This window comes from Terrapene carolina, unplaced genomic scaffold, assembly GCF_002925995.2.
Source record: "Terrapene carolina triunguis isolate 2854851 unplaced genomic scaffold, T_m_triunguis-2.0 Scaffold42, whole genome shotgun sequence".
Taxonomy (NCBI): Eukaryota; Metazoa; Chordata; order Testudines; family Emydidae; genus Terrapene; species Terrapene triunguis.
Genome location: NW_020664393.1, coordinates 28,234,160 through 28,256,426, shown reverse-complemented (window position 1 = coordinate 28,256,426; position 22,267 = coordinate 28,234,160). Strand labels below are relative to the sequence as shown.

The 22,267-nt window shown below is 37.5% G+C and overlaps 1 protein-coding gene across 3 annotated transcripts in view; it reads left to right on the top strand.

Annotated features, from left to right (window-relative positions):
• The window catches only part of MYO6 (myosin VI), a 165,825-nt gene that overhangs the window by 81,595 nt on the left and 61,963 nt on the right, over positions 1-22,267 (top strand). For all 3 annotated transcript variants that reach the window (XM_026654567.2, XM_026654564.2, XM_024193955.2), the window contains exons 11-15: positions 2,100-2,280; positions 5,559-5,703; positions 12,731-12,888; positions 14,783-14,874; positions 22,020-22,092. In XM_026654567.2, coding sequence (XP_026510352.1) covers positions 2,100-2,280; positions 5,559-5,703; positions 12,731-12,888; positions 14,783-14,874; positions 22,020-22,092 — 649 coding nt within the window. The remainder of the gene's footprint in view (positions 1-2,099; positions 2,281-5,558; positions 5,704-12,730; positions 12,889-14,782; positions 14,875-22,019; positions 22,093-22,267) is intronic.

Below are 22,267 nucleotides of genomic sequence, written 5' to 3'. Positions count from 1 at the left end.
AAATACAAGTAAAGCTTTTTTTTCTGTTACAAAGTTTAACCAGTTGAGATTGAATTCTCTCTTTCATAGTTTTAAAAAAAAAAAATCTCTCTGTTGGTGCTGTTGTGGTGTTTTGAACAATTCTGTATTTCATAATAGTTACCAAGTTAGGCGTGTGACTGGGGGCACTGAGTGTCAAAAGCCATGATATCACTGGCTGGCTAGACCTTTTGAGTGGTGTCATAGCCACACACCAACTCTTTAAGCACAATTATGACTTCATCCCCAGGGAGAGCATGTTCTCTTCACCACACTTTTTTTTTCTCAACTGTTTTCTCTTATCCTACTAGTAGGAACTATTTTTCCTAGTGGAACAATGCATTTCTGAGTAGAACATGTGAAATTTCACACCTCCCCCACAAAAATAAACTAATTACTTTGTAAACTGTAATTTAAATGACTGGAACTGATGTTCTAATAATAGTAAGCCACTTCGGGTAGTTGAACAAGGCTATTGTGGAACTTCTCAGGTGGCTCAAGGCGCTTGATCTTTGGTTGAATGCCTGATAATGCATCCCACTCGTGTACCAGTAGCCTATTAATGTGCACCCTGGAGTGGTTTATTACTGTTTTGTGGGTGAGAGGGAGCATTAAATTTTGACTTTCCACTACCAAGCTGTAAGGCATTGTCATGAATGTCTTACTTGGCAGATAATTAAGCCAATCAAAGAAAATGTTTGATCTAATAGTTCATTGCGAGTGCTGCTGAGCTATAGAAATACTGTTCTTTGGTGGACACATTTTATACCAAAGTTCAGTTTGAAACCATTGTTAATGTCTGAATTAAAATGTACTAAAAGAAAGAGATGATATTGAAAATGAATGTTGACCACTAAGTAGTGAAACACATGATACCACTAAGTATTAAGCCCTTGTCTTTGAAGAACTACATTTCTTTGGGATTGGATTTCAAACTATTTACCATCCATTCTAGGAGTAATAGGAAAAAGCAAGTTTTTCATAGTCCACTAGAACCTAAAGTCTAGCTATCTAACTGGAAACTATTGTATGGTCCAGTTCTTTTTAGATAGGCAGTGGTCTTCTTTGCTCTGTCACTTATTAAACTTGTTCCTGTTGTATATTTTAATAGAAATAGCTCAATGGTAAATTAATGTTGAAATTATTTTTCTTTTCCTTATCAGGAAGATGAGGTGATCATTTTACATAATTAGAAAAATTTAGTTTAATTTTTGTGTGTGTCTGTCTACTGTTTGACGTGAATCTTTCAGATGCATGCGCTATTTTATTCTGACATGACAATAGTCGTGTTTTCATTATAGGCTATTCTATGGACTCTTATTTCAATTAAATTAGGAATCCTTTTCAATTTAAAGCATCTTAAAATTTAATTGTAAAATTAAAAATTGTGTATATGTTTGATTTAGCCTTTTGGCCGCAAGCAGTTGTTTACTATCGCCACCCTGAAATAATACAGTTATGTGGTATTCTGGCATCAAGACAACCAGTAAAAGATGAATATAATATTTAACGGGTGCATGTCTTTGAACCTTTAAAGCACTGCAGACAAATATACTTTTCTGAACAGGAAATGCAAACAAGTATTCTTTTGTAAACCACCCGATGAAAGGCTCCCATTCCTTTCCATTTTTGAATCATCCTGTAGCCCCTTCTCCTTCCTTCTGTCAATGTCATACACATAATAATGTTGTCACTAGCACCCCAACTTTTCTTTCCCCATCAAAGACTAGAAATGCGCCCCAGTTCATATACTGAACCTTTCACAACTGCTTTTTGCCATCGCCCATGCTATCTGCTGCTGAACCGTTTCTGTTTTCCTGTTTCCCCTCCCCTAGCTGTCAAACTCTCCTACTTCGTTAGGTCTTTTCTGAAGATTGGTTAATGTTCTAAGAGTTAAGGACACTTAAAAGCAAGTTATAGTATTTTTAAGCTTGGATAAATAGTAACCTCTTTAGTCCCTTTATATATTTTATGGTTTTGTTTTTGCATGTTTTGTGCAGCTTGTTCATAAACTAAATTATTAATTACAATTTACTTTCAATCATTTGATTAAATTGTCTGCTTTTCTTGCTCTTTAATAGTACCTAAAAGCAGGTTCCCTGAAGGATCCTCTACTAGATGACCATGGAGACTTCAACAGAATGTGCACAGCAATGAAAAAGATTGGCTTGGATGATGCAGAGAAGCTTGATCTTTTCAGAGTAGTAGCTGGTGTCCTTCACCTTGGAAATATTGATTTTGAGGAAGCTGGGAGTACTTCAGGTTAGATGAAATTTTTAATTATTATAGTCTTCTTCTAAAAAGGTAAGAACGTTTCTTGACTAGATCATAAAATCATAGAAGATTAGGGTTGGAAGAAACCGCAGGAGGTGATCTAGTCCAAACCCCTACTCAAAATAGGACCAGTCCCCAAATAAATCATCCCAGCCAGGGCTTTGTCAAGCCGGGCCTTAAAAACCTCTAAGATTCCACCACCTCCCTAGGTAACGGATTCCAGTGTTTCACCACCCTCCTAGTGAACTAGTGTTTCCTAATATCCAATCTAGACTTCCCCCACTGCAACTTGAGACCATTGCTTTTTGTTCTGTCAAGAAGATGGCTAACTGAGGTAAACTGCACACTACATTCTGAAACAAAATCCTGTTCAATATCTGCTCCATAGCAAAAGTTAATTTAGCTGCCCATTATCAACCTCATCTTCTTTTGAAGTCCCGTTTTCTAACTTTACCAACAAATATACAAACGCACTAACACAGTCCCGCGAAATTGTTCAGGAAACAGGTTTCCTGGAAAGTTTTTTTTGGTAGAAATCAGAGAAGAAGTTTTGCACTGCTGTGTTTTGAAAATTTACCTGTCATTCAATTTTTAAAAACTTTCTAGCTTGATTTTGGCTCTTATCACTAGCATGTCTTGGATTAGAAACTCTTATCACTAGCATGTCTGTTGTTTTGTTTACTTTGGTATGGAGAAATACCTTCCTTTTAGTAATTTCGGGCTGAAGGAAAATCTGTAATATAATCAGTTTTATAATCTTACAATTGGTAGGGAAGAGGGTAGTTGGGGGCTAACTGGAGCAGATATATAAATTGAAGGTACAGGAAGGCTGGGGGAGGGGAAGTACGGAGCAGCTGGGAAACTGATAATCTTACTATGCAACTTACGAGACTTTGTTAGGTCTGTTTAGCATTTTGCTATCCTTCTTGTTTCTTTAAATTTATTTATTTATTGCTGCTCTGTTTTGTGGGCGAGACTTAAGAGAACCCCAATCTTGACACTTTGAATTTGTCCAGGATAAAAATATTCTCTGTGTGGAAATTGTGTATGTCTAAGATGGCAAGATAGTGGCTTTTTAACTTGTTCTTCTCTTCCCCACCTCCTGCTACCTGCATAACCAGGTCCATATTTGTACAAATCTGTTAGAATGAGCATGTAGAGGAATGTTTACAATTATTTTTAGAGGTTTATAAGGTAGGTTTATTTTTAGAGGTTTTAGAGGTTTATAAGTGTAAATTGACTAGCTCTTTGTTCCAGGCATGAATTGGGTGTGGAAAATGTGAAAGAAGAGAAGGCTGGGAAAGATGGGCAGTGGGCTGGGGTAGTAAGGAACTGCTTGGTCCTGCAAATGGGTGATTAGGGGCAGGAGCATGGGATGCATGGTGGAGTGGGGTGAAGAAAGGAGACAGGTCGGGAGGAAGAGGGAGTTGCAGAGGCCAGAAGACATGGAAGTAGGACTGTCAGGGATTGGGAACGGCATGGAATGGATGGAGGGGAACATAGAAGGGCAGAGTCTTTTTTATTTAAACTTACAATTCAAACCATTTTCTAGAATAAAATCTTTAAGAGCTCAAAGTTCTTTAAATGTGAGTAAAAGCCCCACCCATCCTCCCTCCTCCCATGTACACACATAGAGGTGTCAAAAAGACTTGCAGAAAGGTAGCCTAGCTTTGATGGGCCGTATATATTCTGCTGGAGCAGGACTCCACTCTTGAAGTGTGTTTATACCAACCTGATTTAAACTTTTGCTGCTGCTTCAGAAAGCTGGGGAATTTCCAGACAAAATCTTGTGGTTTATAAAAATTATGTTTGAAAGTGGCGTGTCAGTGGAGCTCAGTTTACTCCCAGGCATTACATTTCCGCACAAAACCACTAGTCTTTTAAAGAACTCAAATGTTTTATTGTCTGTCAATGAACAGTTAATGGAGGACTGCCTGAATCCCTTAATTCTTCATCATTTGTGATTACCCTCACAATATTTCCACCTTAGTTTTAGGGTTATGAGGGATAAAAGGTTTGTGCTTCTGGCAAAAGTAATAACATTTTATTTTATTTTTTGAAGATACAGAAACCTTAACTATAGGAAAATGCTGGGTTTTTGTTTTTGTTTTTTTGTTTTTTTTATGTCAAGGCCTTGCTAAACTGTTGTGGGTCTATGAGCAGATTCTAATTCAGACTAGAAATAAAGCATAAATTTTTAACACTGAAGGTAATTAACAGTTGGAACAATTTACCTAAGGATGTGGTGGATTCTCTTGCTTTGGAAATCTTTAAATCAAGACTGGTTGTCTTTATAAGAGAATTGCTATAGTACAGAAGGTTTGGCCTTAAAAATCTATTACTCTAATTACACTTTACAGCATCATGAAACATGGTAATGCTGGAAAGTCCTTCACTGTGCATTTGTCAAAGAAAGCATTTAATGGAAACTAGTGTCGTTTCTGCCAAGTCAACCCTTATTTTTCTTGTGTACCATATATAAGTTTATGGTTAACTAATGTCAGGGTTATCATGTTTAATGCCATGTTTCTGAGATAGTAAAGTCTGATTTTATTATATGGCATGTGGGGAAAAACTGCTTCAGAAATTAAATGCAACAACCATCAAGTGAAATAAGAACTAAGATATGTAATAATTTTGTTAGACTTGTAAATATATGGGTGAAATATTTACAAACATAGGAAACTTTTAAGAAGTCTTTCTAAAATAACTATCAAAATATATACAATAAAGCAGTATAACAATAACTAATTAGGAAGAGTATAAACAACTACAGTACATTATCAAACATTAACCTTTATTTCTCCAACTCTCTTTCTATGTTCTGAGATAATCCTTTCTTTAAGAGCTGGTAGTTTTATATATCTTTAGTTTTTGGAACCAAGAAATACATCCTTTGATGTCGAGAATTCTATGGGTTAGGAAAATCGATCTTCAGGTTGCAGTGTTTCTTTTTCTTTCTGGTCCTGTTCTGCTCCTAGACTGCAGACTGGAGCTGTTTCTCTTATCGTAAAAAGAGGATTTGTGAATACAAAAATGTCATATTAATATAACATTATATGACTGGTTTATATTTCTCAAACTTCTGTCGCACATCTCAATAAATAGCGTGTAATCACTAAATTATCAGTAATATAAAGGTGGATATTGATCGGTCGACAGTGCTGAGTTCATCCTTTTTTTTTTTTTTTTTTTTTAAATAAGTAGTCACTAATTGTCATCTCAGCTGGCTTTTGTTGTAACATCTTTCTTAACTTGTTCACTAGGTGGATGCATTCTGAAGAACAAATCTAGTCAGTCTCTAGAATACTGTGCAGAATTGCTAGGTTTGGATCAGGATGATCTGCGTGTCAGCTTAACCACCAGAGTCATGCTTACAACAGCAGGGGGCACCAAAGGAACAGTTATAAAGTAAGTTCAGAACACCACTGTTCAGCTGTAAATGCAAAAGTAGCCCATTTAAAAATAAATGGTAAAAGTGATTATAGATTTTTTTAAATTAATAACTCTGCATTGTTCAACATACATCTGTTTGTCTGTAAACAGTCTCTAAAACATGGACTTTGATGCAGATTTCTCAGTCTTTCTCATTGCTTTAATAAGAGAGTCAACTTCCTGATACCAAAGTGCTTGAAACAGTAAATAAAATGCCTACCACCATACCAGTTTTTATTCTCTTACCCCCACCTTCAACTGTAGGAATTGGATACTATCTGTGTAAGAAAAGTAGCAATTATGAGCGCGCGCTCTCTCTCTCTCTATTTAATACAATATAAGCAGCATCACTGAAATAAATTGTTTAGAGAGTTCAGCCCTTTGCTTATACGTTTGAGAAAGGTCAAATGATCGAAGGCACATGCTTAACCATCTTTAAGTACAAACTGAATCAATTTTAGCATAACAATGATTACTTAAAAGTTAAGGGAAAACGTAGTGTTGTAATTAAAAGTGTGCAGCACCTTTCAAGATGCAAATAGAGATGGAAGTGAAAAATATTAGCTTGTAAGTAATGGTGGTTGTGCTGGTTGCTTGTGGTGGTTATTATAGTAGTTTGATTTTACTAAATGATCTAAAATGTACCTGTTGCCTTTCTGTGTTCTTATATCTGCTTTCATTTTGAAGGATAATGTGATTGCTCTACAGTATTATGATTAAGTAATGATTTTAAATAAATTAAAATTGACTAAGTTTTTTGAATTGTTTTTAAACTTCTGTATCAATGAAGTTGGCATTAAATCTAAATGTATAACAGTAACTTCTTAAATCCATACTTAAACCTCTCAAAATATCTAATTTTCTGTGTTAACAAATATTCATTTAAGGGGACCCTGGCACTGTTAATTAATATTAGGCCTAAAACTTTAATATATGATTGCTCTAATCTTGTTGGGAATGTCCTCCAGATTTTAAACTGTTTTTATTTTTAAATATACAATTTTTATGATTGTCTGCAGAAAAATGGGTGATTTTTCCAGTTTCTTTGCTTCGAAGTTTGAGCTTCAACTGTTTAAACAGTTAACTACTGCAGCAAATGGTCTTTGCAGAACTGTGTATACAGTTGCGGTTTATATGCATCAACAAAGACTTAAAGAAAACTGCACAGTTAGCTTTTGTTTCATTAGGAATGTTAGAAAAATAGAACAAGAGGACAAACTAAAATGGAAAGAAATGTGCTTTAGCCATTAAAAGGGTTATTGAATTTACTTGTGTAAATAGTAATAACACATTAAAAAACCAGTAGTTCCTTTTAAGTGTTTTTTTATTATATAGATTTTTATTAAATATTTATATCACTTGAGATTTAAAATGCTACTCATTACTATTGATATCTTTTTTGTATTTTGTAGCACTAAATATTGTCATAATTTCAAAAATGGAGTAAGTGTTGTACATCTATACAAAATAGCAAATGGTTTTGTAACATGAGCAATAATTTGGTTTAACCTTGGTGTATCACGTTATGGTCTTGAGTTTAAGTTGAGTACTGCAGCAAGTTAATGTACATTTATATTCTATCATACTTTATGAGGTGAAAAATTGATCTTAAAACACTTTGGAACACTGGCATTTCTCTGGTCATACTCTGAACTTTAAGGATGTAATGGAGTTGCTTACATGAATGTAGGTAAGTCTGCTGTTTGAACTGCTGCAGAGATTTTTTTTAAAGTAGGTAACACTGAGGCCTGCTTCCCAACTGAAGACTGTTTAGAATGGTCTCCAGGCTTGAACCATACTAATGCTGATACAGTATTTTAGGTCTCTGTTAAGATTGATTCTGCACCCCACAATATGTGTGCTCTCTAGCCTGCATCTTTTTCTCCCACTACTACATTATACTAAGTGGCTGTTCACTTGTGACCTTTCCTCTCATTTCTAGTTAAAATAAACCAGGGGTGAGCCACATGCAGCTCTGTTACCATTAAAGTACGGCTTGCAGAACCTCTCCACGCTTCCCCACCAGACTGGGGGGATCTCGGGATCTCTGCGCCTTGCAGCAGGGTGGTGGGGTAGGGGCTTCTCCCCAGCGGGGCAGGAGGTCATCTCGGGGCTTCAATAGGAGCAGGGCTGAAGCCCTGAACCCTGTCAGGTGCCTCCTCCGCGGCTAAAGCCCTGAGCCCCAGCAGATGCATCCTGGCTCTCGAACTTCTGAAGATTGTTGTATGTGGCTCGGAGGGTCAGTAAGTTTGGCCACACCTGGAATAAATGATTGGAATCTTTAGGCAGTGATGTGAACACTTCATCCTGCTTGTCATTGTGTATGGGAAGGGGATTCAATAGTGAGAACTTCAGGATGGCCACTGCCGGTAAAAATTAAAATGGGTTTGGAAATAGGAAGGGGGGCATCTGTGAAGGAGTGTTCTAAATCCTCTGGAATAGACAGGACCAGCTTTCCCCTGGTTTATGTTTAAGAACATAAGAGCTGCCATACACACCAAAGGCCCATCTATCCCAGTATCCTGTCCCCAACAGTGGCCAGTACCAGAGCTTCAGGGGAAGTGTATAGAATAGGGCAATTATGGAATGATCCGTCCCTGTCTTCCTCTCCCAGCTTTTGGCAGTCAGACGTTAAAGGTCACCCCGAGCATGGGGATGAATCCCCAACCCTCTTGGCTAATAGCCATTGATGATCCTCCATGAACTTACCTAGTTCGTTTTTTTTTTTTTGTGTTTTGGAACCCTGCTATACTTTTGCCCATCACAACATCTCCTGGCAATGAGTTGCACCAGTTAATTGTACTCAGTGTGACAAAATACTTCCTCTTGTTTGTATTAAACCTGCTTCCTATTAATTTCATCAGGTGACCCCCTGAAATATAGTTAGGGTAAATAACACTTTTCTATTCACTTTTTCAACACCATTCATGATTTTATATACCTCTGTCGTATCCCCTCTTAGTTATCTCTTTTCTAAGATCAACAAGCCTAATCTTTTTAGCCTCTCCACATATGGAAGCTGTTCCAAATGTCTCTGTGGTGGTACTTCTCTGAAAAATGACTGTAATAATGGTTTTCCAGATCAAATTTACTCAATTTACAACTAAAATGACCGGTATTTTTTCTTTTTTAACTGCCAGACCTGCATACTCCCCTTGGGGTAGGAGTCCAGCTATGTTCTTTCTGACTAGCATGTTCTCATTGGTAACTCTGACACAATGTTAACAGATGCTGTTTGAAAGGTGGCTATACTATTATGCCAGTAGATCTTTTACTGCGTAGTTTTCACAATATTTTACTCTGGATTAGTAAGAAGAGCTCTGCAGACCTGAAATCATTGCATTAAGCCCCCTGCTCCAGCCTTATTCTAAACTTATTCAGCTAAGAAAACCACACATTAACAAACTTATCTCTTTCCCTTGTGCCTTATTGAATCTATAATGAAAGCAGATTAGAGTGCACTAGATTTTCATGAAATATCTAGGTTTTACCAGTGAAATAGTTTCAAAAATAATTGGTTAAACCTGTGTTTAATACCTATAATAATTAAACAAAAATGCTTTCTTCTAGATTTAAAGAAACGTATATCCTAAAAAATGTTCATGGTTTCTCCGTTTCTGTTTTCTGAGAGAATTAGTAGGTCACAATGAAGAAATAGCTCAGCTGAAATAGCTCTGCTCAGAGCATAAAAAAGGTTATGTTCAGCTGTGCACAATAGAGCCATCAAGAAGGGTGATGTTAAATGCTCTCTTCATAGATTTATTAAATATTATTTTGAAGTGGCCATGCCAAGGGAACTTGTCAGTGACACTAAATGTATCTGTCCTTGTTAGCTTCCCTGAAAGAACAATGGCTGATGTCTTGCAATGCATAGCCAGAAAATCTACAGATAGAAATAATGTGTTCAGATACAAAATCTGATATTCCTCTCAAAATGAATGCACCTTGGTATCTTTGGTTACTCAGCTTTTCTCCCTCCATGCATCCTTCGAGACAAGAACTGTGCAAGGTGAAATAGGTGATATACTTGGAGAAGATGATACAGTGTAAAATGTTTTCAAATGGTATCATTCTAGCTTCTTATGCTTAGTCTTGGAGTAGTACTGCTTGGAGTAAAGCAGTCTTTTACAACCTAGAGTTCACAAACTACAAACAGTTGGGACTACTACCTCAATCTAGATCTGATTTTGGATCACAAAAAAGTCTCCCTACGCAGCATGATATAGGGAGCACTGATCAAATAACCCGTATTGTAGGAAATGCTCTTGCTTCATCCCAGAAGCCAGAAAATGTGGGAGAGGGAATTCTTCCCTTTTCTCCTAGAAGTATGGAAAGTGAGGAGGGAAGGACAAAGTGGAAAGAAAAAGAAAAATTCCTTTCCTTCCTTGCAACCAAGAAAAGGGAAGAAAGAGACCACTCTTATACTTTCTGCTCAACAGGATGTGAGAGAGGGAGGGATTGGGAGGGAAGAAAGATAGTAAGTAGTTTGATGATACTGCATTATTACTCTGTGTCAGTACCTAATAACTCTCCAACCACATTCCATCATCTCAATGCAATGTCAGGACACTATATTGTAATTCTTTTGTGCATTTTAAGTTGTGAAAAATGCATTTGTAGAACCAGATTTCTCTCTTTCCATGGGTTTCTTCTGTTTGCAGTAGGTGCTCACAATAGTTGTTTTGTGCAGTCCTGGAATTAATATTGCTGCAGTAGTTCAATCTTGAGTAGTTCTAATATTTTTAATAGAATAAATACCCTAGCAGTTTCTTAGCTACACATGTTAATGATTTAACATCTCAGTTTTTTATAACCATTTACATACTTTATAGCTAAAATAATTACATCCTTAAATAAATATGGTATACTTGATTTATATAAGAGAACTGCAGTTGACATGAATTGTTGTGAAGATTACCAGGCTGATCTCTTAAATATATCAAAAGGGAATATAAAGGTACCTTGCCTCTATTTATAAGATAAGATTACTGTCAGTACTTGTTACCATAAGATAAATCAGGAGATACTTAGTGGAAGAAGAGATTGTGTGTTAAGGCTAATTACTATCTAATGTAATGTAGCTGCAGTTGTCCATAGTGAATGGAGTCTTTGCTTTCCTAATTTATCATTTACGATAGAAAGTGATCTCAGACATTAGAAGTATTGTCTTTGAAAACACATTTTTTTCAAGAGAATGTAGTGCTTGTAAAAGGAGACTAACTCTGCTATGGGTATACAGAACGAGTATAACATGGACAGCTGCACTGTGTAAGCTTTCTCACTCTGACCTGCCAGTTCTTCTCAACCCTAACTGAAAAAGAGCCCTGTAGGGGAGGTAGGGTAGTTAATGCTTCATAATTATGAAAACTGCGACCTCTTACATGGATGTCAGCAGCACATATTTTAGTTGTGCGGGCTGGGGATAAGTAGATCCTTGTCCGTTTGAAAAGCTCCATATTTGAATACCAAAGCCCCGGGGTGCTAGAACAGTTTTAGTAGTGGGGGTCCTGATGATGGAGACTGTGGAAACCATGCATTTGTTATTACTACTTCAAGCCAGGGGGTGTGGCAGCAACCCCAGCACCCTTAGTTCCAGCACCACTGCCAATGCCCTTACCCTTCAGTCCATCCCACTTCATCACTGATCTTTTTTAACACTAAGACATACAGTTGTTCTCCTAAGAAAAATTAAGTTCCATGCCTTTCTTACCCTGCACAAAATTGTAATAGCCATTATCAGCAAAGCACTGTCAATATTGTATTCTAATTTCCTTTTAAAAGAGGTTTACAGCAGGTTTTGCTGGGGGCTTAACAGTTCCATGCAAAATTTTGCTCTTTTAAGGGCCTGATCCTGCACCATTGAAGGTAGTGGGAGTTTTGCTGTTTGATTCAATGGCAGCAGGACTGGGGCCTGAGCGCGTGTTTTGGGTTTTTTACCATATTAAAATATATTAAAAAAAAATCTTTTTCCATATTTTGACTTCTAGTGAAGCTAAACGTTTCCTTGTTTTAGATGTCTTTCCCCACACATCTAGTTGTACATTGGTTTCTAGTAATAAATGTATAACTTATTGCACATATGAATATCTGACTATTTGATGGATTTCTGTAGGTATATCTATATTTTTGTGATGTCCAGATGATATAATACTTCATTCTTCTGTAATTTTTCATATGTAAATCTTTCAACTAGCTTTGAAAAGACTTGCATTCTCAGGAGATTAGATAGCTACTTCATAAAGCCAATATGGTAAAAAGACATTTTAAAATACATTTAAACTTAGATTTACTTAACTGGTTTTGGATTTACCCAATGTGCTTTTTCATCATGTATTTCGTAACATTTGAAGTCATAATCAACTTTTTAAACAGTAAAACCAAGAAAACAATGTGAAGCTGGGAAAAGCACATTGCATGTAAAATTAAAAGAAGAAAAACCAAAGGACGTGTTCTCCTTTTCCAGACTATTTAAAAAAAAAAAAAAACCAGCCCTTCCTTTTTAGCATATAAACAAATTGTCATTTATATTTAGATTTGTGTCCAGTTTCGCACCCCCCCCAATTATTGCTAAACTGATGTCCTGGTCTTTGTAAAAGCATAGTAAACTATAATAAATAAATAAACACAAAGCAAAAATGAAATCATGACACCATCATGGTGGCAGCTGATGAATATTTTGTTACATTGAAGTGTATTTATTTATTTTATTGGCTTTTCTATGGCACTTATCCCTATGGGTGTCTGAGTTTATTTTCACAACACTCCTATGACGTTGGGAAGATTTATCTATGTTTTACAGATAGTGTAGTTAGGCACAGAGTGATTGAATTACCCAAAATCACACAAGAAGGCTGTGTCTGAATTGGCACTAGAATCCAGGTTTTCAGTGTTCAAGTCCAGTGCCTTAACCAAAAGACATCTTCCTCCATTCTTGTAGTTTCAAATGCTTAACAGTGAAAAGATTCTGAAACTGAATGATGGATCTGTGTTTTGTTTTTTGTAGGGTACCCTTGAAAGTAGAACAAGCAAACAATGCACGTGATGCCTTGGCTAAAACTGTATATAGTCATCTTTTTGACCATGTGGTAAACCGAGTAAACCAGTGTTTTCCATTTGAGACCTCCTCTTTCTTCATTGGCGTTCTAGATATAGCTGGTTTTGGTAAGTGCTCTTTTGTCTGTCTGTCTGTGTGCCAGTTTCATATTTCCCAGATTATTTAATCAGTTCTACCTATTCTACTGCTATCAGAGATGCAGTGATTCATACATGATTTTGTGGTAGAAAGTTCTTGGATTTTCTTGTCCTTTATCATTCGTGTATGTGTGCACACACTGTGGGTAGGTACAATGATAATTCTGAGATACGAAGGTATAGGGGAGTTTCTCAAGATATTAACAGAATCTCTAAATCACAAATGTGAAGCTGGACAGGTTTATTTGTTTGAAACTGGACTTCAGAACACTGGAGTGTCTACACAGACACCACTTTTTCCTGTGTGTAGCTCTGTCCAGCCTGTGCAGTTTGAGTCCAAGAAAGTTCCCAGACTAGGCATGGCAGAATTTGATTTTTACAGTTTTGGTGGATAATATAGATGTTTATTTTTAAGGATTATTTACAATTTTAATTGATTTAAAGGTTCACAGATGTGGGAAGCTACTGGGGATGAGGGGTCATACAATAATTAATGACAGTAGAGGTTGAGAGTCAAAAAGTTAGTTTTATAACCATTAAAACAAATTGGCTACATCACATGTCAAAATATACAGAGTAAATGTCCTTAAATCATGTTCTTAAGTAGCATTTTTCTTAATTTGTCTACATGTAAATTTTGATTATCATCTATGGAAGTATTTTTTCATCAATTTAATTGACATTTACCAACCTTTACTGATAAAAATCTGATCCTTTCCATGACCCTCTGTGGTTTTAACAGCAGCACTGACTACTCACTATTCTGAGGGGAGCCTTCCTCTTTAGAGGTGTCAGTATAAAGCTGTACTGAGCTGCCCAAGCCTTCCTCAAGATAAAGCCTTGAGTGGGGTCTGGTTCTGGACAACCAATGAGATCAGGAACAGCACTGAATGTGCTTATAGTTTCTCATACAATCTTAGGGGGAGTGGAGTATATTGACTGATATGCAGATAAGGAAGAGACGGGGGCCTGGTCTATAGTACACACTTAGATCGACATAAGGCAGCTTACATCAAACTAATTATGTCCGTGTACACACTACAGCCTTGTCCCACCGATGTAAGTGCGCTAGTGCACCAACATAATAACTCCACCTCCACGAGAGGTGTAGCGCTTACGTTGGTGTAGTTAGGGCTGTGCAGTGTCTATGTGGACACTGCGTTACTTACATTAGCTGCCAGGCTTTCTTGTCAATTTCACGGCTCCATCGGCCCCGGCTCCCCACTCCCAGATGAGCTGCTGCCTAGAGACTCCCCACTCAGGGAGGTGAGAAGCCTGGGCGGCTGCAGGGAGCTGAGAGCCTAGGCCGCAGCAGATCTCTCCGTGGGGAGCTGCGAGCCTTGGCTCTCAGCCCCCCCTCACTGCCCCTCTTCAGTCGGTGGAAGCACTCCTGGTGAGGATGCACACCACCAACAGAAGGAGGGTAACGTGGATATCAGCCACCATAGTGATGGCCAGGGGAGCCACAGGTGGTATGGCTCTTGTAAGGGCTGTGCTGTGAAGTAGCTTCAGGGTGGCAGGTGGTAGTGTGGAGATAAGGGCCTTGATCCACTGCATTCTTGCTGTGTATAATAATAGTAATAACTTGTAATGGAGAGTGTGAGATCAGCTATAACTGCAAGTTATTGGTTCCAGAAACATGAACTTTCACGTCCTTTTTATTTCTGGTTTATATCCAACTTATTACAGGTACCATGAGACTCAGTAAAACCACTTCATTCGATATGCTTGTCATGGATCTGAACAAAAGATTTGATGTTAAAATGTTAACTCTACTAACCTTCGCCCCCCCAACATTATATAACTAAATTTTCAGAATACTAATTTATCATAATTCAAAGCAGTTTAACGTTTTGTTTTTCAGAATATTTTGAACACAACAGTTTTGAACAGTTTTGTATTAACTACTGTAATGAAAAGCTGCAGCAATTCTTCAATGAAAGGATTCTGAAAGAGGTAATTTATATCCCACTTCATGTCTGAGTAACCCACTGACTTTTCTGAAAAGAAAATTAAGATAAGGGTATGTGAAATAGCAATGCTTTCCATAAATTTTGTTCATTTTCCTTTTAATTACAATTAAAGAACTTTGTGTGTCTGTTATAGTGTAGAGTCAGGTGTATACTTGAGAAGGGTAGTTTGCTCTTGGTTGAAGCATTTTTCATTTGTTGAATATGTCAAATTATTTCCCAGTTTGAGTTGGTTGGTGCTTTGTTCATCTTTGGGAACATGCATTAATGCACCTCACATCTTCCTGTACTAAGCAATTATTATTATTAATTGTAGTGTGTTAGCATCTAGAGGCCAGAGTAGACATACAATGGAGACAGTCCTAGATCTGAAGAGTTTACAATCTGAGTATGAGATTTTAGGCAACAGATGGGGATGGGAAACACCAGGAAACAATGACATATTAGTCAGTTTGATAAACTGGTCACAGCACACGAAATGCCTAACCGTTGTTTAGTGTAGGCTTTGTGGCAGAGAAGATTTCTAAGGAGGGATCTGAAAGAGGACTACAAGGTGAAATCTAAAATGCACCATTTTTGTGGCTTTCCTTGTCTTCCCCATGCAGAAGAGGGGGGAGAGAGTTCAGAGGCCCTTATTAAACTGCATGTGCCCCATGACTGCACAAGTTTTTTGGCACTACTCCAACTGTCCTGCTTAGCTTTCAGAATTCAGTAAGCTCTCAATTAAGAAATACTTTCTCCTCAAATAGTACTATCAAATGTGACCCATTCTCAACAGGTAGTGCTCATGAAATCAGTATGTTTGAATCTGATCTAGGACTTCAAAGTAGTGTGGGGGGGAAACTAAAATAACACTTGTGTTCAGGTTGCACTTCTGCTGCATATTGAAAAGACTTTGTTGAAAACCAGTATGATTGGATAAACTGCTGGTTAAACTCTGAAAAGGACCATTGGTACTTTGGCTGGGGCAGTCTGAGAAGGGCAAGACTCAGAAACAGCTCCTTATCTTGTGTCTGCCTGTAATATTGAAGAGTTAGATAGGAAAGGGATAAGAGCATAAGAGGTCAAAACAGTTTATCATATTCCTAAAGAACAAGAGTAATGGATTGGGCAGATTGAAGATGCTCCCCTGAACACTGGATTAAGTGACCCAGGCTTTTTAGAAGCTCAGGGCAAGAAAGAAGCTGGCTGCTTTGGCACAGTTTCATCCCCAGGAACTAATTAACTTTAATTTTAGGACTGTGTATTTAGGACTTGTGACCTGAGAACATTTGCTATGTAAGTCACTGAAAGAGACTATCAAACTCCACCATGCAATCAGAAAAGTAACTTTGTAATCATGGTTTAAGAACTTCTGGATGAACTCCCAGATAGAGCTGTTTTAAGTAAAACTGCATCGGTGACTAAATTGTTGGAAAATCAGGTTTTCATCAGACTTGTGAGAGAGATGATTTTTCTTGTCTGAGTACCTTTTTTCCTCAGCATGGCAGGAACATTAAGAAAATGCTTCAAATTCCAAGGCCAAAAACCTTTTTAAAGTCTTGTGGTCACTATGATGACATTTAATCACCTACAAACATCCTGAGCTTTTGGAGTTCTTGGATTTTCTGTTGGATAGATGTTGTCCTGATAGTCTGAGACTGTATGGAGGTAGCAGGGCTTGGAGCTAATATTCTCATCAGTCTTACTAGCTGTAATTAAATTTAATGTACTTCCTTTATAAGACTCACTAAATTATTGATAGCAGTAAGCACTTTTTTTTTTTTTTTTTTTTTTATTTAAAGGAACTAACAGTAACTAAAACTCTTTTGGGTTCAATCTAGTGGTAGCCCTTTTTTTCTAGGGGATTGAAGTTAGAAGGGACATACAAGCTTTACTTTTGAAGGCGAGATAAGACTTTGTCATCTCTGTGAGATAGTACTTTCAGAGAACAATTACAAATAACAAATGTTTATTACTTTATAAAGCATACTAGAAAACTAGGTAAAAGGTCAGATTATACTGAGTAGCATTTTTCTGAGCAAATAGTTATTATACTGCAATTATCTTGAAGATATACTAAAGCAAAGCAGACCCTTTTATCTTTTTAAATATTAAACATGGTTTATAGTGCTTTTCTTCAAAGTTTGGATACTATTTGAGCTGCTTCACATGTCACATGTGCTGGGTTAAAGCTTATCATGGCAAGGGTCAGCGCAACCCATTAGGCGACCTAGGCGGTCGCCTAGGGCGCTGCGATTTCGGGGGCGGCGACCGCGGCGGTATTTCCGCGGCGGGACCTTCCGCCGCCTCTGGGGGGGGGGCGGCATTTCAGAAAAGCTGGCGGTGCTCCTGATCGTGGCCAAAGGAAAGATTATATATTTAGGAATATGCCTAGCAGTCTATTGCAGACACAAATTTGCTAAGACAGGCCAATAATAAGGAAATAAAAAAAGCTATTCTCTGCCTATTCGTGTGAGTGCTTGGAAGAATATTTAATTAAAATGACAATACAGCGAAAAACAGTAATTGATGCATACTCAGAGCTTGCAAGCTTTGTACAGATGAAAGTGGCATTTGAGTATATAATCAAATAATTTTAATCGTTTGAACGCTTTAGATTGGGTTTCATTTAGTGACTTATAATGTGAGATGGCTTTAGAGTTTGTTACTACATTTAAATGAAATATAACATTGTGGAGAGAGGATGATTTCTCCAAAATGTATCTAAAGTTTAATTAAGTTTCTCTTACAAGCTCTATCTGAATGCCTCCCTCCAATTTTGTCAGAAGTAAATCAATCTGGCTGAATGTCCTTGTGGACTGGTGACATATAGGAATAGTGTTTTGCCACAAGTTTGCGGAGTTATAGGACAAGATATTTGCAAGATCAGAAGTTTGAAAACATGAGTTCATATCCCCTGAAAAGTACCTTAACTCTTTTTTCTATTTCATATTTTTAGAACAGCTTGGCATAGAAATTCTAAACTTAATTTATTCTATTTATTCTTCTTGATGCCTTCAACAAGGTGAATTTTGTGGTTACCTGAAAGGTTTACTATGGACCTGTGGGGATTCCTGAGTACCTCAAACTCTAGAGCCTATGTGTGGAGTTTTAGATGTCTGGAGCCACTGCCTTTGAATTTTAATTTGCTTGCATACATACTGGCTGAAAATTTTGAATTAAAGATATAAACGTCCATAGGTAAGCCAGTAGGCATTCTATGGAGCTAATTGTATCTTGGCACTAGCTACTTTCTTGATGGATAGTTTATTCTCAGAGTGTCTTGCATCTTTTAAGGGGTATGCTCCTTCTAATTCTATGAAAGAGATCCTAGTATTTCCTTCTTCACATCTGCATTTACAGAGCTAGTTCAGTGGCTATAGGAAGGCTCATTTCTTATATCAGGAGCACACATTGGCTTTAGAGTCAGAGCAAATGTATTCATTACCATCTCCTAAGCTTCTAGGTCATTCACAAGTCTGTCTTTTTTCCAACTTGTCCATTCCCTTTTCTTATCACATGGCCCCCACCTTCTGTTCTGCTAAAGATGTGGGCTGGGTGGTATGTGGGCTTAGATTCCCTTTGCTTAGGGCAACTGTTCCTCAGGTGTTCAGTGGAGTTTCATATGTAACACCTTCTTAGACCATCCTCTAGGGTCTGTAAATGTGATTACCATGATGGGTCGGCTCTGGGGAGTTTCTGGGCTCCAACCACCCTACATTTTTCTAGGGTGAAATGGAGTGTCCCATTTACACCAGTCTTTTTGCCCTTCTCTTTGTGGTATGCACCCACTGGATGCTCTGTCTTGTTCATAGGAAACAGCTAGGTCCTGTACAGCTGCTTCCTGTACAAAACCTAAACTTTTATCCCAAATGGCTTCTCTGATCTCAGAGCAAATGCTCAGTAAATGCCCTTATGCACAGGGGTCAAATAACTTGTCATAATCAGCCCCTTCCCCCTTTGCTCATCAAATCACACATTTTACACACACATTCTCTGTGATTCATCACCTTTTTGGAGGTTTCTAAATCTCACCCTGTACACGTCAGGTGTAATTTGAAACCTTTGCAACACAGCCTTTTAAAATTCATCATACTTCAAACTCTGTTCAGTTTCCACTTCATTAAACACATTTAATGCTTCACCCGAGAGCTTTGCAATCACTGTGGGCACTTTCTGGGCTTCTGGAATTTTATGTAATTTGCACAGTCTTTCAAAAGTACAGAAGTATTCTTCAATAGAATCTGATCCTTTGTATTCGGGGGATAATTTATCTCAGCTGGGTGTTCCTTGTGAAGAGGGAACACTTGGGATCTGTCTATGCTTTTCCTACCAGCTCAGGTTACACTGTCTTTCCTACCCTTTTTTTGGGCTGCCCATTTTTTCAGTTCCATGTTTCTCTAATGGCAGCTGTCTCCTCTTCCAGGGTTTTCTGGTATGCTTCTCCTTGCTGTTGTCTTTCTGCCTCCCACTGGCTCTCATTTCAGCTTCCCACTTCTGGTATTCATACACTGCTGTCACACCTGCTTATTCTTTATCATTCTGTTCAGCCTTCAATCTGGCTATTTCTAGTTTCATAGATGTTTCACTGTTGCTCATTTTTATTCTTTCTTTCGTTGCCTGAAATAAACAGAAAACAACAAACTGTAACTGTTTTTGACTTGTTCCCAGCCTTCTCACATAAAATCTACTTTATCAGTGCTTGAAATGTGAACATCAGTCAACCAGTCGGCAGTGTGTAAATCCTGTCCAGACCACACCACTGTGATGTTCTGATCAGGACTCCCAGAACTGTAAGCCACTGTCTTACCCCTCTGCCTCAGCAAGTGAGAGCTTTTCTGCTGCTGCTAAACTGTGTGTCAGCTCCCTGCCAGTCCAGCCTGTCTGCCTTGCCAGCAAACTCCTCGAGAACCTGCCAGTTTAAACTGTCTTGTAGGTAACAAGCAATTCACCTCAATTCCTGAGTTCCCCAGAGATGTCTCCTGGTGTATTCACTGGACACCCACAGAAATTATGAAATTCAATGCTTCCAAAGAGACAGAGCCCACATCAGCCTGTTAGCTTAGCTGAAGATTCACATTTTACTTCAATATAACAGCACTGAGATGGTTTATAGTAAAACTAAGAATATGTTTATTTACAAAGAACAGAGATTTAAATGATAAGCAAGGGAAAAAGAGACAGCTATGGTTGCAAACAAAACACACTTTTTAGTGTCTAAAATGTAATTTTAGCAGTTACAAACTATTACAAGTTAGTTTCCTCACGTACATCAAGTTACCAGCATCTCTGGTCCTCCTGGCCAAGGGATCCAATTTTCACAGGGTCAGAGAGTGCTGTTCCCTGTGTTCCCTAAATGATGATTAACTAAAATGTCTTTCCATACCTTCTATTACCAAAAATCCATAGTCTCTGTCTCAAGAGCCAGGAAAGCTTCCTGGGATGCAGATTCCCTCCTCCCCTCCGCCCCCCCCCCTGTGCTTACTAAATTGTCTCCTTTGCCACTCATTAGCTTGATGGCTTTGTTTACCTTTTATGTAAATATACTTTCCTTGTACTCTGTAATCAAGCCAGCCAGACATGCCAATCTACATTCCTTTATCAGGCTTGGTGTATGCACTGCCTTCCAAACACAGTTGAAGAACATATATTTCCAGCACACACACATATAACTCTTTTTATACAGCCTGTACACAATGCTTTTTGGGAACAATGTGTCACTAGTCTGTTTCCATATGATACCTTACATGACACCTTTTTATATGCCTCTTATGACAACTGTGTGTTGTGGGTACTGAGTGTGTCAAGCCTGATATGAGTTGCATTATGGTGGGCTCTCTGCCATTTGGCATTGAGGGGCACCCAGGGCCACAACTTATTGGTTAACTTTTCATGTAATAATCTCTGTGTCTTCTACCTTGATGTCCATTTTTCATGGAAAAAGAGTAGATCCACAATCCTGTTTGGGCCCTGTGTAATATAAATGGTGGTAAAAGCACAGCTGGGAAATGTTTAATGCTCCCAATTGAATTTCAAATAGAAAAATTAAACCTAAGCAGTTTATTGTCCAAGGTGTCCTGCAGTTATGTCTGGGTAGCATTAAAAATCAATTTGAGTTTGGAAAAAAGTATATTTTTTTAAAAGGGGAGGGAGAACAGATAGGGAGGAAGTTGGAAAGGAGGAAGAATGATGGAGTCTTAATGTATTTTATATAATTTTAGAACTTAGAAATTGGGGAGGGAACTCCAAAAATTTATAAGGTTCATTTAAAAATGTTTTAAATGTTCCCTTTTTTAAAAACAAACAAAACCTCTTCATTTTATAATCTCCATGCGACATCTACTACCACACTTTGGGTGTCTGAAGGCAGAAAGGAGCTATGTATCTGAGATGTAGCTTAATGGGCAAAAATATCTTAATGTTTTCTGAAATATATTTCTGAAACTTTAAGAATTTAAAAATGTTTTGTGCGGTGCTAGTTGCACTTGGTTCTTAGAACCATTTCACATGTCATTAAGAATCACAGCACAGGAGAAACTTTTATGATCATCAGAATGCTCAAATTGGCACTTAAAATATGCTGTAATATAAAATACCCTATGTTGAAGGTGTGAAAGAGAAAAGATCATAATTTTCTCATCAGGTTTATTGTGACATTCTAAACTGGGATTCAGAGCTTTTTAGAATATTTTTGTATTCCTTTTAGGAAGTCATTATTTTTAATCAAGAATATATTGTTTAGACTTTTTAAAATTCTTGCATATATGTTGGAAAGTAATCGAGTAACCCTGCTAAGTAACTAGAAATAAATTAAATTTAAAGATCAGTTTTTCCTGTTAATTTTTCATATTAATTATTTTTCACAAAGTGTTGAACTCCAAATGATTCTAACACTGGAAAGTAATATTCTCAAGCCAAATATTGACATCTCACTGAAGTGCTTTATCCTAATTTATCTAATATACATATTGTATTGTTAGTGTTAAGGAAATGGAATTGGAACTATATTAAGCTGTATCCAAGCACATTAAAATCTTCTGTTTGTTTATTCATTGTCATTAGAGAAGTTAAAATTGTCTCTTTTGATGCATGGGAAAAACTGTGGCAAACGGTATTTTCCCCTAAATATTTTTATTTTTTCTATTTTAGGAACAAGAACTTTACCAGAAAGAAGATCTAGGAGTCAATGAAGTGCACTATGTAGATAATCAGGATTGTATAGGTATGTACTTGAAAAACGTGTATACTGTGTCATTAAAGTGTTATGGTCCTGGAGCACAGTGGCTTTCAATAGAATAGACAAAATATGTTAAGTAGTGTAGTAATTTTGTTGTATCAGTGACCATCCCAGCATTGTGGATCCTGCTCTGGGGTTTTAGTCCCTGATGCTGCAACTG